The 15,040-nt window shown below is 34.8% G+C and overlaps 1 protein-coding gene across 1 annotated transcript in view; it reads left to right on the top strand.

Moving 5' to 3' along the window:
- The first annotated feature begins 5,597 nt into the window (after nucleotides 1-5,597).
- Nucleotides 5,598-15,040, top strand: part of LOC128159496 (40S ribosomal protein S8-like) — a 56,379-nt gene continuing 46,936 nt past the window's right edge. Inside the window, exon 1 of the mRNA XM_052822616.1 lies at nucleotides 5,598-5,617. Within this exon, the coding sequence (XP_052678576.1) occupies nucleotides 5,602-5,617 (16 nt within the window). The 5' untranslated portion in view covers nucleotides 5,598-5,601. The remainder of the gene's footprint in view (nucleotides 5,618-15,040) is intronic.

Genomic DNA, 15,040 nt, shown 5'->3' with positions numbered 1-15,040 from the left:
TTTAATGATTCATGCGGATTACGAAGGTAGCAATCATTGCAGAAAAAATTTACATAACGCGCTAACACGGGTTATGTATTTTTTCTGCAATGTCGTTACCTTCATATCCCGAATGAATCACTAAAGAATGCATTTTATTGTTAAAATATTATAAGATATAAATCATATTGTAACAGAAAAGGCAGAATATTGAAAACACATGGCTGGACACCTGGAATCGAACACTGGACCCCTGTAACTCTAATCAGGAGCTCTACCACTGAGCTATCCAGGCCGATCCATGGTCCATATATCCCCAACTACTACATTCCTCCCTCCTTACATGATCTTCGCCCTCGAAGATCACCCAAGGTTCTTCCCCTGGCAGGAGTTAACCTGTCAGTCCAGGGGCTGGTCACGGCACCAAATGAAACAGGAAATGAGGAATATTGAAAATGTATGGCTGGACCAGGAATTGAACCGGGGACCTTGTATAACTCTAGTCAGGATCTCTACCACTAAGCTATCCAGGCCGATCCATGGTCCATATATCCCTAACTGCTACATTCCTCCCTCCTTACATGATCTTCGCCCTCGAAGATCACCCAAGGTTCTTCCCCTGGCAGGAGTTAACCTGTCAGTTCCAGGGGCCGGTCACGGCACCAAATGAAACAGGAAATGAGGAATATTGAAAATGTATGGCTGGACCGGGAATTGAACCGGGGACCTTGTATAACTCTAGTCAGGATCTCTACCACTGAGCTATCCAGGCCGATATCCACGGTCCAGATAGCCCCAACTACTACAATATACTTAAATATACATGTAATTGGAATAGGAGTCATGAAATATTATAATCAACAATCCCTTCTATTTTATCAAGCAGGTTAGAATGGGGTAGGAAAAGGTTTTCTTGCGGCCTAGGTAATCGAAATGAATCTCCGTATGTGAAGCTACGTAGTTAGCTTGAATAAGTAAATCCTTTGTGTCCTTTACCTTAACAGGCATCCGCTCGATAAACTTTTACTCCAAAAACCTTAATTCCATTCGGCATCAGAAACCTATGGCTCACATTCAGCATTCGCGCTTTTCAAGCGCATAAGTATCATAAGACAGGCAAGTTGCAAGTTTGGTGAATATAGGACCAGTAGTAACTTAAATAATGGCATCAAAGGGCACCTGCTCCAAAAACTTTAACCTGCTCCCAAAAAAGTAACCTCCTTCAGCATCTGAAATTCATGACCCATATCAAGCATCCAAATCTTCTAAGCCCATAAGTAGCACAATCCATCATAGTATGGTGAAGGTAGGACACATAACAACTTAGATTACCTGCTCCAAAAACTTTAACCAGGTCCGGACACTGACGCCGACACCGGGGGTGTAGCATACGCTCCCCCGACTTCGTCTCGCTGAGCTACGAGGGTCAATCAAAAAATACGAAGACTTTTGTCATAGCTGTGTTACTTAACGTCATATCATTACTAAAGGTAGACATAATTTAGCAACAGTTTCGAACAGTTTCCAAGAAAAATAGTTAATAAATTCCTTTATTTCTAAGAATTATTTAGAATCTAATCCTGCAAAAATGAGGTCACGGCGCACGGTCAAAATTTGTGTAATGTCAACAATAATCCATATAATGTTGAAAGTAATATCTCTATAAATCGGGCTTAAAAACAAATGATATTGAAACCTCAAATTAAGTTTTGTCTTGGTATTCAAAGTTCCAAACAATGACAGGATATATTGTTTTGTCGAACAGATATTAGTAACTAAAGACAGATAGTCCTCTTTAAAATTGACTAAAATCATCGACGTCGCCGGTGTCGTATAATTTAAGGTCCGCCCCGTAAAATGGTCCGGGGCGGACCATTAATGTTAACATTTAGGGTCCGCCTTTGCTCTAAAAGGGTCCGGCCCGTATAAGAAAAGGTCCGCCTAACATAAAAGGTCCGGGGTATATTTTTCATTTTTTTTTTCAATATTGAGTATTTTGGAACAAAATAAGTGGGATTATTTTGTCATTCTTTTTAAGGAGTACCTACCCGAAGTGAGTCAGACTGCTATATATCCAGCACATAATATAAATGAAATACATATACATGTAGCTTGGTGAACACAAATAAATCACAATAATTATTTCAACTTTACTGGTCGATCTTATATTAACAAGAAATGAAACTGATTGGTGTCAATAATTAAACAATGGCTAGAACCAGGTGTTATATATACACACACCACCCTGCAGGTGTGAGGGGTTCACACCTTCAGGTGTTTGACTGTTTGAAGTTGTTGTGTAAACAATTGACATTTCACACGTCTCCTTTTTGCGCATCTTTCCAATATGATACAAGCTTAAAAACGTTACCCATTTTAAAATCAAATACTATTTACAATTCAATTACAACGATACCTGCAAGCGGTTTATCATTGCTATTTTTATTTGCACTAGGGCATATGTGTAAGTTATGTTAAGTCATGTACACAACATGTACTATATCGAATATCTTAATATTAATTGAAAATAAACGATTTATTTAAAACAACTCCAACCTGCATGAAAAAAGGATCCTCTTTTCAAATGCATTGGGAGTGTTTTACATTTATCGTTTATTTTCAGTTAATTTTTAGAACATGTTGTGTACATGACTTCAAAGAAATCTCTATCAAAAAGGTCAACTATACCGAGGATTTAGATTGGGGGGGGGGGGGCTGTGTCTTGTCCTCAAGCACCTGTGCAAAATATTAAATATTTTGTGTGAAAAAGGCAAATGTTTACATCCCGGTAAAATTTTATTCTAGATTTCTGCCTGCCTGGTACCCCCACATATATAATTTATATTTAATTATTTTTTTCACAAATATCGTGTCAACATCATGACAAGCATTTCTAAATGTCATTCGATGAAAATCGATACAGTAACTGTCAAACATAGAGGACAAATCTATCAACAAAACGGACAATCGTTTGCTACAATGGATTCCATGAATTTGTCACATTTTTAAAAGGTCGTCGGATAAATTTAAAAGTGGGTGAGTGGGGGGGGGGGGGGGGGCGCTAGACTAATCATCAGAAATTTCGACACAAAAAATACTTAATTCCAAAATCAGGTAAATCCTAATCCGTGGGGAGAGAGAGTTGTAACTAAAAAAAAGAAAATATTACCCAAAAAAATTCTTCCCAAATCATGAAATTCCTAATTTTCGAATCCGTGGGGGGGGGGGGGGGGGGGGGGGGGGCTGGTATAATCTTCAATTCTCAATATCACTAATAATATTCCATTCTTTTTATGGTAAATTTAGGAACAATTATGTTTGCTGCGAGAAAAAGTAGGATGTGTGCCTAACGGTTAGGTCTAGCTTCGCAAAAAAAAAAAACAACCAATTTTTCTAAAATAGCATCGGGATAAATCAATACAAGTATCAATTTGAATATTAATTATCTGCATTCAGTATTTCAACGGGGCGGACCTTTTCATAAACTACATATAAACTATTGGGTCCAACCCACTGAAACAAAAATCATCATTATATAAAAGTCAATGCATACATGCATTTTCCTATTTAACAATGATACATGTACCATTGCTGCATCGAGACTGATCTCAATTAATCTATACCAATGCAAGACCGCTAATATTAGACACTATCCCTTTTGATAAGAACATCAATATTTTCTCCATGGAGATACATATTTTTCTTTAAACCGCAAGGATATTGTGGTTTTTTAGGCAGTTTACAAATATAATTATATATCTGCATTAAAGCGCTTTGTAATATAGCAGTTTTATCACAAATTATACACCTTGCATTTACATGTTGTTATTTTCTTGCTCAACGCAATTTTTGTAAGTATCAGTTCTGTCTTTAATTTTTCATAAATGTGCTTTCAGAGAAATCATAACTTAGACATATCAAAAATTTGAAATTTGTAAACTTTATTGATGGAAACGGATTTACTTATTAAGTGTTTACTTGTTACCAAATCCTTGCTTAATTACAAGAGGAGAGAGATTAATTAATTAAGAGAGAGAGAGAGAGAGAGAGAGAGAGAGAGAGAGAGAGAGAGAGAGAGATTAATTATTACAACATTATCCCTTTCATTCCTTTTTTAAACACTTTACCGGTAGTCAATTAAAACATGATTTTTAATTATAGGTACACGTATCATCTAATTAATTTCATTTGTCTTTTCACACCCTTATATCTACCACAGCTACGTATGTACACTATATTGTCAACGAATACCCTCTTTTACGGTAATCCACATATGCGACCTTTTATCATTTAAACTAGTGATAAATTTACCTAGAGACGTATACATTATTAGTATATTATCATAAGTTTCTGATCTACTGAAAATAAACAAAGTACAAGCTAAAAAGACAATCTTAGTTGCGAAGAACACTATACAGCGGAGACGTTGTTTTTCTTTCTCAGCTATGGGGTGTATTCTGTTTAGCACAGATGTGAATGCCTGCAGGGCTTCTTTTACCCGTGTTCACCTGTTGTGAAACCCTCTGCTAATACATATACACCGGAAGAGATTTAAAAACAAAGGGACTATACATGGTGTGTGCAAATTATCGACAAAATACTCCTGTTTTTTTTTCAGATTCTTAAACAATTGGTCAAAATCTAACCCGCTATTCATATTTGATATTCCACAAAGTCATTTATTAAAATAATACCGTCATACTTGTACCATACGCAAATGGCCGGTGTAATGAAGAATAATGACCCCCGTAGAATAATGACCGGGGGTCATTTTTCTACGTAGAAAAATGACCCCCCGGTCATTATTCTACGCAGAAAAATGACCCCCCGGTCATTATTCTACGTAGAAAAATGACCCCTTTGCCTGAAGAATAAGTGTCATTTTCATAAAAATGAGCACACTCCACATGAAGAAAAGTGACCCCTGTAGAATAATGACCCCCTTGTAGATTAAAGTTTTTCAGTATATTTTTTTATTATTTGTAAAATAGTCTTTACACTATTGCAATTTTACTGCTGCAGTTTACAGAAAGTAACAGAAATTATAATTCATATTCAAATAAACTTAAAGTGAAAGAAGGGGTATATCTTAGAAAATAAAAATCCTTCCGTTATAACAAGATATTGACGTATTGCATCGGGGTATGGTTGTCATCTTAACAATTACATTTACATATATCTATGGTGTTCCGATAGGGCCACTTCGACCTTAGGGCGAAGATGCGAAGTTGCAAATGCGATAGTGCGAAGGCGAAAGAGCAAAAGTGCGAAGATGCGACGACGAAGCGCGAAGATGTGATGCCTAAAATGCGAAGGTGCGAGGGGCGAAGGAGCGATACTTCTATCGCTCCTTCCCAACTTTGCACTCTGGCCTTCGCATCTTCGCACTTTCGCCGTCGCCTTTTTTGATTGCATTCAGCAAGTCTCGGTCGATTATATAGAATTTTATACAGGCACCGTACTCGCCAAGGTTTTCAGATTAATCCATGCTATTATTGGTAAGCATGCGCTAGGCCATCGCGCTTACTATGAATGTTTATAAATATTTTAATGTGTAAATGTAACATATATGTTTACCAGTGCTGGCTATGCCTAATCATTATCTACTCCACACTAAATGTAATGTCCGCCATAATGTGTACATATGCACTTCCAGACTCAGGACTGTCACTTACCAGCCGTCTCTTTACCGTGGACCAAACCCAGTAACAATGTAATTTCATTATGCGACACTCCTTGCTCATGCATGGATCTAGAGGGGGAAAGGGGGTCCGCCCCCCCCCCCCCCCGGAAAATTCAATATTAATAATTTCACGCAGTAAAAGGGGAGAGGGAGTTCGGACCCCATCCCCCAGGATAATTTTATTTTATTAATTTTATAAAAATAAAATTTCCAAAATATGCCTCGGAACCATTTCAACGATGGAGAGCTCCGCAATTATAAAACATAGGTAATCACAGATTACAAAGCTCACCGAGACGAGGCATCACCTTTATGAGGCATCACCTTTATGAGACCACCTTTCTCATATTATATGAAAACCATCCTTTATGATCTTGGATATTCATGGATTCTGTTTGAAAACAATATCGTATATCATCTGTTAAAAAATTGTATGTTATTCATATGTTCATATGTTAATCAATACAATAATATAAAATTAAAATTGCATCCTATCATAATTACAATATATATCATATAATACCATAAAATACCGTAAAAAAATGTGAGATATGATATTGTAACGTATGATATGACATTGTATTGTGTTATACATTATTGTATTTGATCAAACAATACAATATCATAAAACATAATACAATATAGTATTATATGAAACAATATTAAACTGCATCAATACATCATAACATTGAAACATATGATATTATATTGTATAATTAAGCATTGAATCGATGTGGTCTCATAACTGCAACGGTGTGTGCATACAAATTGTATAACGCGCGCTAGCGCGTTATGAAAATTTGTTTGCACTCATTGTTGCAGTTATGAGACCACATCTTTCAAAAAATAATGATTCAATGCTTATATTTACGTTTTTTAAACATGTATTTCCTTCCCGCAAATATGATTTTTTTTTAAAGGCTCTGTCTTATTCAACAAGTAATGCAAAATTAACAGAATGGCCACTGGAACAGCCGAAATATACTGACAAAAATAGTACGCAGCGTTTTAAATTCTAATAACACAATTATTTTTTTTCTTTCTGTAATTTAATGAATTTAGTCTTGGTATACTAAGAAATTAATCAATTGAATTAATTTAAGTGTCAAAATATATTTACATCAATGAAATATTTATCAGCGTAAGTATAATATCAGGTCGTTATCCGGTTTGAAGTCGCGAGAAGAGTTAGTTCTTGTTCTTCGAGAAATACTGAAGAAATACTGAATGTATTCATACGCACCAGATTTGGTGATTGGGTCTTCTGTGTTGTGTGTAAATATCACTAAAATTAACTAATGCAATTTAATAGAGGGAAAGAAAGTGAATGTAAACATTATAGTATGATATTGTATTGTATGATACTGTATCATATTTGATACGTAATATGATATTGTATTATATAATACAATATAATTTGATAAACATTCTATCATATCAAATGATACAATATCATGGGATAAAGTAAAATATTATTTAATACTATACACATTGTATCATATGATACAATAATATATATTAAAATCTCATAAAATACAATTTCATGTGATATAATAATAAATCATATAAACCAATATCATATTATACAATATCGTATGATACGATATTTTATAATATTACAATATCATAGGGATCATGTTACATCATTTAACAACAACCATATCTATCTATCAAGCAGGTTTGAGTGAGGTAGGAGATTTCTTTAGCATCCTTGATAATGGAGATCAGGCTCTGCATCTGAAGCAACCTCTGCGTTTCATTTATAATATAGTTAAATCAACTATGCAAGCTATCTATCTAGCTATAAAACATGTGACCTGTTCCAAAAAACTAAACCTTATCAAGAATCATAAACCTATGGCTCTGATTCAGCATTCAAGCCTGTCAGGTGCATCAGTATCATAAGACTATATCAATGCAAGATTGGTGAAGTTAGGACCAGTAATAATACGATATCGTCATAAGAGGGCACATGTTTCAGAAACTTTAACCAGCTCTTAAAATCTTAACCTCCTCCAGCATCCGAAACCTGTGGCTCAGATTCAGTATTTAAGCCTGTCAGGTGCATCACTATAATAAGACGCACCATCCATACAAGTTTAATGAAGTTAGGACCAGTAGTAACTAAGATATTATCATTAGAGGACACCTGCTCCAAAAACTTTAACCAGCTGCAAAAACCTTTACCTCCTCCTGCATCTGAAATCTATAACTCAGATTCAGCACTCAAGCCTGTCTGGTATATCAGTATCATAAGACACACCATCTATGCAAGTTTGGTGAAGTACGGACCGGCAGTAACTTAAATATTGCTATTTAAGGCACCTGCTCCAAAAACCTTAACCTCCTCCAGCATCTGAAAGTTAGGAACCAGATTCAGTAGGTCCAGATGCATCCTCCATGTAACTTTGGTGAAGAGAGGACAAGTAATAGCTTAGATACAGGAGCTGCAACTAAAACTTTAACCAGCTCCGGACGCCGACGCCGGGGGTAAAGCATATGCTCCCATTGACTTCGTCTCGGTGAGCTAAAAAGGCGAAAGCGCGAAGATTCGAAGGCGAGAGTGCGAAGTTGCAAAGGCAAGAAGCGGTAGTAGTATCACTTCTTCGCCTTCGCAACTTAGCACTTTCGTCTTCGCATCTTCGCGCTTCGCCGTCGCATCTTCTATATTCTCCATATTATTCATGAATTGCATTGAGGATTTCCGCAATACAAACTGCTCGGTATACAAGTGCATCACCCAGAATTAATGATGAAACCAAAATTATGAAAAGTTTACTCCACTGTTAGGCATTTTAGCCAAGCTGAAGTTAGAGCCATTACGCCAGTAGAGGTTAACGGCCAATAAGGAAAATCGTCAAAGTGCTGAGAGTACTCGTACAGAAAATATATTTTACTTTATCCTCGGCATACTTTAGTAAGTTTAGTTAATATCAAGATGATTAATGCATCAATAGTTTGTATGAGCATTGGTAACGTTGGATACAATAAAGATCGTGTGATCAAAATCAAGCGGGATATAAACCCCTAACATGGGTGTTAACCTCTTATCAACGCTTTTAGAAACAATCTTTTCTTATTATAATCGATCAGTGTTTATTATCTATTAAGATTTACTATAGTCAGGTACTCTTCACAAATTTGCTCTAAAAGAATAAAGTCAATCCATGATCACAAATACAACATTACAACAAATGTTTAGAATATTGATGTTCATGTATTACGCAGAAGAAAACAAAACTAACGCAGAATGCTTTTTTAAAAATCACTTTCCCAAAGAAATGTAAATAAGAAGTATTCGTATTCCTACGTTACCTGCCCCCTTAGTCTTTTTCCATTAAGATATATACAAGTATCATTCTTCGATTGACAATTCATTCACCAATGAATATTGCTTATATTATTACAACAATTATTCTTTCATGATTATTGTTCGTTAATTATTACACAATATGCTCATTGTGTATGAATTTTTCTTTATATGCGTCATTTCCCGCCGTTTGTCGACGAGAGAAGTAACGTAACTGTTAACAATCAATTTGTGGCAATGTAAGAGTGTTTTGCGTGTGCTTGCTACGGATAGGAAAAACTATATACAGCGATTTATTTACAAAATCGGTGTTTATAACTTCAAAATCAGTTGAACAGAGTGAAAAATAAAGTAATTTCAAAGTCATATCTTGGATACGGGGTAACCAATTTCTATTCATGTTTACGGGGGGGGGGGGGGGGGGGGGTCATTTTTTTATGGGGGTCATTTTTCTTCATGTTTAACATGAAGAAAAATAACCCCTGGGTCTTTTTTCTTCAGAAAAATCCAATTATTCTTCAGCTAGGGGGGTCATTATTCTACGTAAAAAAATGACCCCCGGTCATTATTCTACGGGGGTCATTATACTTCATTACACCGGCTGGATTATGTAAACAAAGACATCTTTAAGATACAAGTGTATTAGCAAAAGAAAATAATTAATTTTAGAGAAACTTTAATAAATGACTACGGGTAGGACCTTTTCTTATAAGGGAAAGCCGGACCTTAAATGTTAACATTAAAGGTCCGGCCGGACCATTTAACGGGGCGGACCTTAAATTATACGACACCGGACGTCACGGTGCAACGAGAGGTACAAACAAAATGGATTTAACCCAGGAAAAAGCCGACGCAAGCTGTGAAAATGCTAAATGGTGCAAAAAATAAGTCAACAATTATTTGCAAGTTTGTGTTTAACTGTAATAAATTTTGTGGGGGTGGTGATAATTGTATTTTGAATATAAAACAGTCCGAAAGAGAGCAGAATATCTGTAAATATTTGGTAAAAAAAAATAAGTAACGTCAACCGACTTCTAGGGTTATCCTTGCTGTAAACTAAGAGATACACGGTTAGAAAATGAAAACTTTAAAGAACTAACTTATGATTCTCGAACAGATGTGTGCAAGTAAGATGTTAAGTGGTTCAGTGCCATTTTAAATTGTAAGGAGAAAGGCACAAGAGACTAAGCGTGATATGAAGATGGGGTATATCTATAACCTGTGCGTGTTTAATTTTGACGTCGTGTTTTGAACGTTACCGTGCGCCGTGGTGACAAACATGTTGTTTTTAAAAAGGGCTAACAAAAATACCGTTTCATCAAATGGACTAAAACTTCGCATATCAATAACATTAGTGTTGGTGCACAGATTAATCTTTTAAGTATGACTCTCTTTAAAAATAAATGATAGACAGCCACATTGTCTTCGTATTTTTTGATTGACCCTCGTAGAACCATTTAGCCATGAACTCTGAAACTGATGTTAAAGGATGTCCAGGAGGTATAGATTCAGGTTTGTTAAAATTATTATCACTGAGGGGTAGGATGGGTGTTAAATTTTAACATCGAAAGAAAAAGAGGCGTCTTTAAAATATTCTTATTGAAAACTTTAGCAAGAAAAGCTGAAATTTGTGTGAAGGCAACTTAAGGTTTTCAGATTCAAGTTTGATCATAGCATGATCCCAGGGTTTAGGCTGGGCCCACAAGGGTGGGGGCTACATAAAAAAATGGATAAGAATTTGAAAATCTTCAAAAAACAAAAGGGGCTTGATATTTAAAATCAAAATATGTGGATAAAAGTTTTGTCAAGATATTTGAATTTGATACTAAAATGATGATTTGATCATAGTTAAGGCTATTGTTGCTCTGGACCTCTTATTACGTCTACTTCTTCCCCATAGAGGGTGACACCTTATATCTATGTGAGAAAATTAAAATTATAAGAAAGATTTTAATATTTTCCCAAAATCCTCTTTTCAAAAACTATTTGGCCAGAAAAATTGTAACTTGTGCTAAAGTATCCTCAGGAAGTGTATATTCAAATTATGGTGCTGAGTAAAATAGTACCCATTAAAAAGGTCTAATAAAAATATGAAATATATCTACAGGCAATGTATAAGGGATTAAGTTAATAACACTATTATTTCGACAGTATCTACTTAAACTTACTATTCATAAATACAAATTCAAATTGTTGCGCAAAGTAAACTACTTGATGATGTCAATGGCACGCCAAATTCACAAAAATGAGCTAAACATAGTTTCACAGATGATAAATTAGGTTTATCGACTGGTAACTATAGTTTACAAACCGCAAACTATAGTTAACAATTCCTTTTTTCATCTGTAAAACTATATCTAACGGTTGTAAACTATAGTTAACGACTGATAATTTAAGTTTACCTGTCTGCAAATAACGTTTACAATAGATTTTGCTGATAAATATAGATTAACATCTGTAAAACTATAATTTACATTCGTTTTTCACAGGTGATAAACTAGGTTTATCAACTTTTAACTATAGTTTACGGATGCTAAACTATAGTTAACAATAGTTAATTGTTAACTATAGTTTACGAACCGTAAACTATAGTTAACGATTTGCTGACTATAATCAACGATCCTTTAACTATGTTTTATCTGCAAAACCATATTTAACGGTTGTAAACTATAGTTTACGAATGATAATCCGTTTATATGTCGGCAAATATTAGCCAAATAACGTTAACGATAGGTTTTGCTGGTAAATGTATATTCAGTGAATATACATTTACCAGCAATATTATTCACATATGTAAACTTTAATTTGCATTCGTTAACTATGGTTAAGAGTTGTTAATCATAGTTTCACGCTCTTAAAACTATATTTATCAAATAAACTATGTTCTGCAATCCCAAATGGTTGTTTTCAGTGTTAATTATAGTTTTACATTTCTGAAACATAGATGATCGCGTTAACTATGGTTTACAGATGTGAAATATAGATTAACGTCGTTTATAACTAAAGTTTTCTGTTCGTAAACTATAGTTTACAGCCGTTAAACCTAGTTTATCGGCCGTAAAACTATGATTTGCTCATCTTTGTGAATTTGACGTGCCGTAGATGTCACACAATGGCAGCATACATGCACTAAATGTAGAAACCATGCTTTTTATAGAGATGATTAACTTATATTTACATCTACCAAGTATTATTCCCTCTATTTCTTACGGAAACTTATAATTAATTCATAGCTCTATAGAAACAGCCAGATTGAAATCTACACGCCCCGTTTATTGGTTGGTCGAAATCTACAGCGGCTGAAACTGAAAGAAAGTGACAGGACCAAACTTGACACGCCCAGTTTATCGATTGGTCGAGACCTACAACTATACCTAGGAATAATCACGGATTGCACGAAATAATCATGACGACGTCAGACTCATAGTCTCACAGGAGACGATTTGGCTGTTTCTTTTAGTTAACGTACTTACGTACATTAACAGTAACTTAGTGAATTTTACTTACTTTTCATAATCAATTTATCAATTGGCTAAAAGAAAGATGTTAATATAAACAATAAAATGCTTTCTTTGATGATTCATTCGAGTAATGTATTTTTTCTGCAATGTCGCTACCTTCATTTCCCGAATGAATCACCAAGAAAGCATTTTATTGTTTAAGTATCATCACTGAAACTACCGTCAGTACATTTTCATGCTGAATACCAATAAATTAATTTATCCATAACACGAAGAGTTCTTCAGGAAATTTTGTCAATTAATAATTCTTTAGGAAATGAGTATACGAAATTATAAAAATAGATATAAAAAAAAACCATGGTGCTAACACAGGGTAATAAAAACAAAAACAAACCTTAACATCAATGAGCACAATTAATGGTATATTCTTGAAATAGTAAAATCCACCCCTTATATAAAATCTCTGAAATGGCTGTTACAAACTAGTTTGAAAAAGTTAATAAACACGACTGATGAAAACTGGTACAATGGTCGAAATATTCCCAAAAAGTGGTTACGCAGGCATATATATAAACAAAATCATGTACGATTTATCATTCTTATAGCATAGAATAGAAGATTTCGTGTACATGTATATGAACGTGTAGATATCATTCGTTGTGTCTTACATACAATGTACATGTATATTCTACGTATATCCAAATATCTTACCGCATTATAGCCGTATATTTTAGTGATATCTTACATGTACCTTCGTAGGCATACCTGGACATTAGTTAAATATGACCCCCCCCCCCCCCCCACCACCACCAGTACACACCGGTGGAGATTGAAATGTTTAAGACTTTAATTCACTTTTACATGAACTCTATTTGCATGTGGCGATTTTGAATGATGTGTCAATTTCTCAGTCTGTACTTTTCGTTAGTACCCCAACTCCATGTGGTACTTTTGAAAAATACAATTTCTGTATACTTTTCTTCAGTACTTAATAAGCCTGCGACCACAACAAGCAGTAAACTTATTCTGAGTAAGGTATCTATCAAATCTAATAGTCAACCAGTTTTAACCTATGATGTACTATTAAATTTTATCAATATTTTCAATCGATTGATAATATAATGTACACTCCACATTATCCTATAGCCAAGACCAGTTCAAGAATATCTCATTGTTTCGGACTTGGTAAGCCTTATACTAGTATGTATACAATTGTTCTTTCATCGGCGTCGAAGTAATTCTTGTTTAACTGGTTGCATATGAATATAAAGTTTACTTCATGGATTATCATCATTTTCACGATGATTGGTTTGATGACATACTAGATGAGGCTGGGGAAGAAATCGAAATCGAAGCCAGTGTACTAAGGTGATATGTTTTATTCTGAGTTTGAATGTATGAGGCGTCAATCCTCGTTATCTCGAACTACATGGCACTGGTTAAAAACGTCTAGATATCAAGGGTAAAATACTTAAAGTTTTTAAAGTGTTTGGGACTTCAAACCACTTCGCCATATCCATTGTATTCGAGATATCGGTGTTCGGGATACCGAAGTTCAACTGTATGTTAATGTAAGGCTTTAGGTATTTTGTAAATTCTGAATTTTTTCCTTATTTACAATTGATTAACTTAATTTATATTTTAGAATGATTTAATACAGTTGTTCTAAACTCGTCCATTTTTTCTTTCGACAAAAGGAAAAGGTTAGTATTAACCCCCCCCCCCCAAAAAAAAAACCCCAAAAGAACAAAAACAAAAAAAAAAAAACAAAAAAAAAACAAAGTCAACATATTGAAAACAACACGTTCAATGTCTGTTTCAAATACTCTTGCAGCTTTTTAGTTAACTCTTCATGCCCGTTCCATAACCATAAATGTACGATTCACCATTCATTCATTCATTCGTTCGTTCGTTCGAACACTCATTCATTTATTCGAGAATAAATTTGTAGATGTCATTGTTGCGAAGCTTTCGTGCTTGGGAGGACGTTGAAAATTGAGTTGCCCTACCAGTTATCAGGAAGGCTGGGGACAGGGTAAACCCTTTCGTTCGAATTCTTGCATGCGCAGATCTTGATAGGGAGTTCGAATTTATTAATTTCACGTAGTATACTCACCAAAAGAAGACATTGCCCCCACCCCCATCACTACACACTGGAAAATTTTGTCTCGATCCGCGCAAGTCTTGAACAGATTTAGCTGTATTTGTTATCTGTGATCAATCGTAATTACCAGATAAAATGAAGTTTAGTAATAAGAATCTAAACATGCGAATTTCAAATTAATTGTATGTTTATTTTCTGTTATGAAAAAATTGTACTTTAAGTTCGAGTGGATTGGTTGCCGTTAAATGTAAATTCAACATTTGAAAATGATTATCTAATATAAATGTGATTAAAACACGTGTTACCGATGTGTTTGCTATATGTGCTCATTTAAAAGATAATTTAAAATGTTATACAAGTTCAAGAAGCAGTTGCTGTGTTGCAAGCCTACCAGGCTAAAATATCCGCCACTTCCACCAAACCCGATGAGTAAGATCATGATGAAAGCCCTTGCAGCATCTGAACCACAAAGAGCTGTGTCAGTGACTCGTCGATTGGAATTT

This window comes from Crassostrea angulata, chromosome 1 (genome assembly GCF_025612915.1).
Source record: "Crassostrea angulata isolate pt1a10 chromosome 1, ASM2561291v2, whole genome shotgun sequence".
NCBI classification, from domain to species: Eukaryota; Metazoa; Mollusca; class Bivalvia; order Ostreida; family Ostreidae; genus Magallana; species Magallana angulata.
This window is presented reverse-complemented; position numbering and strand designations above follow the sequence as displayed.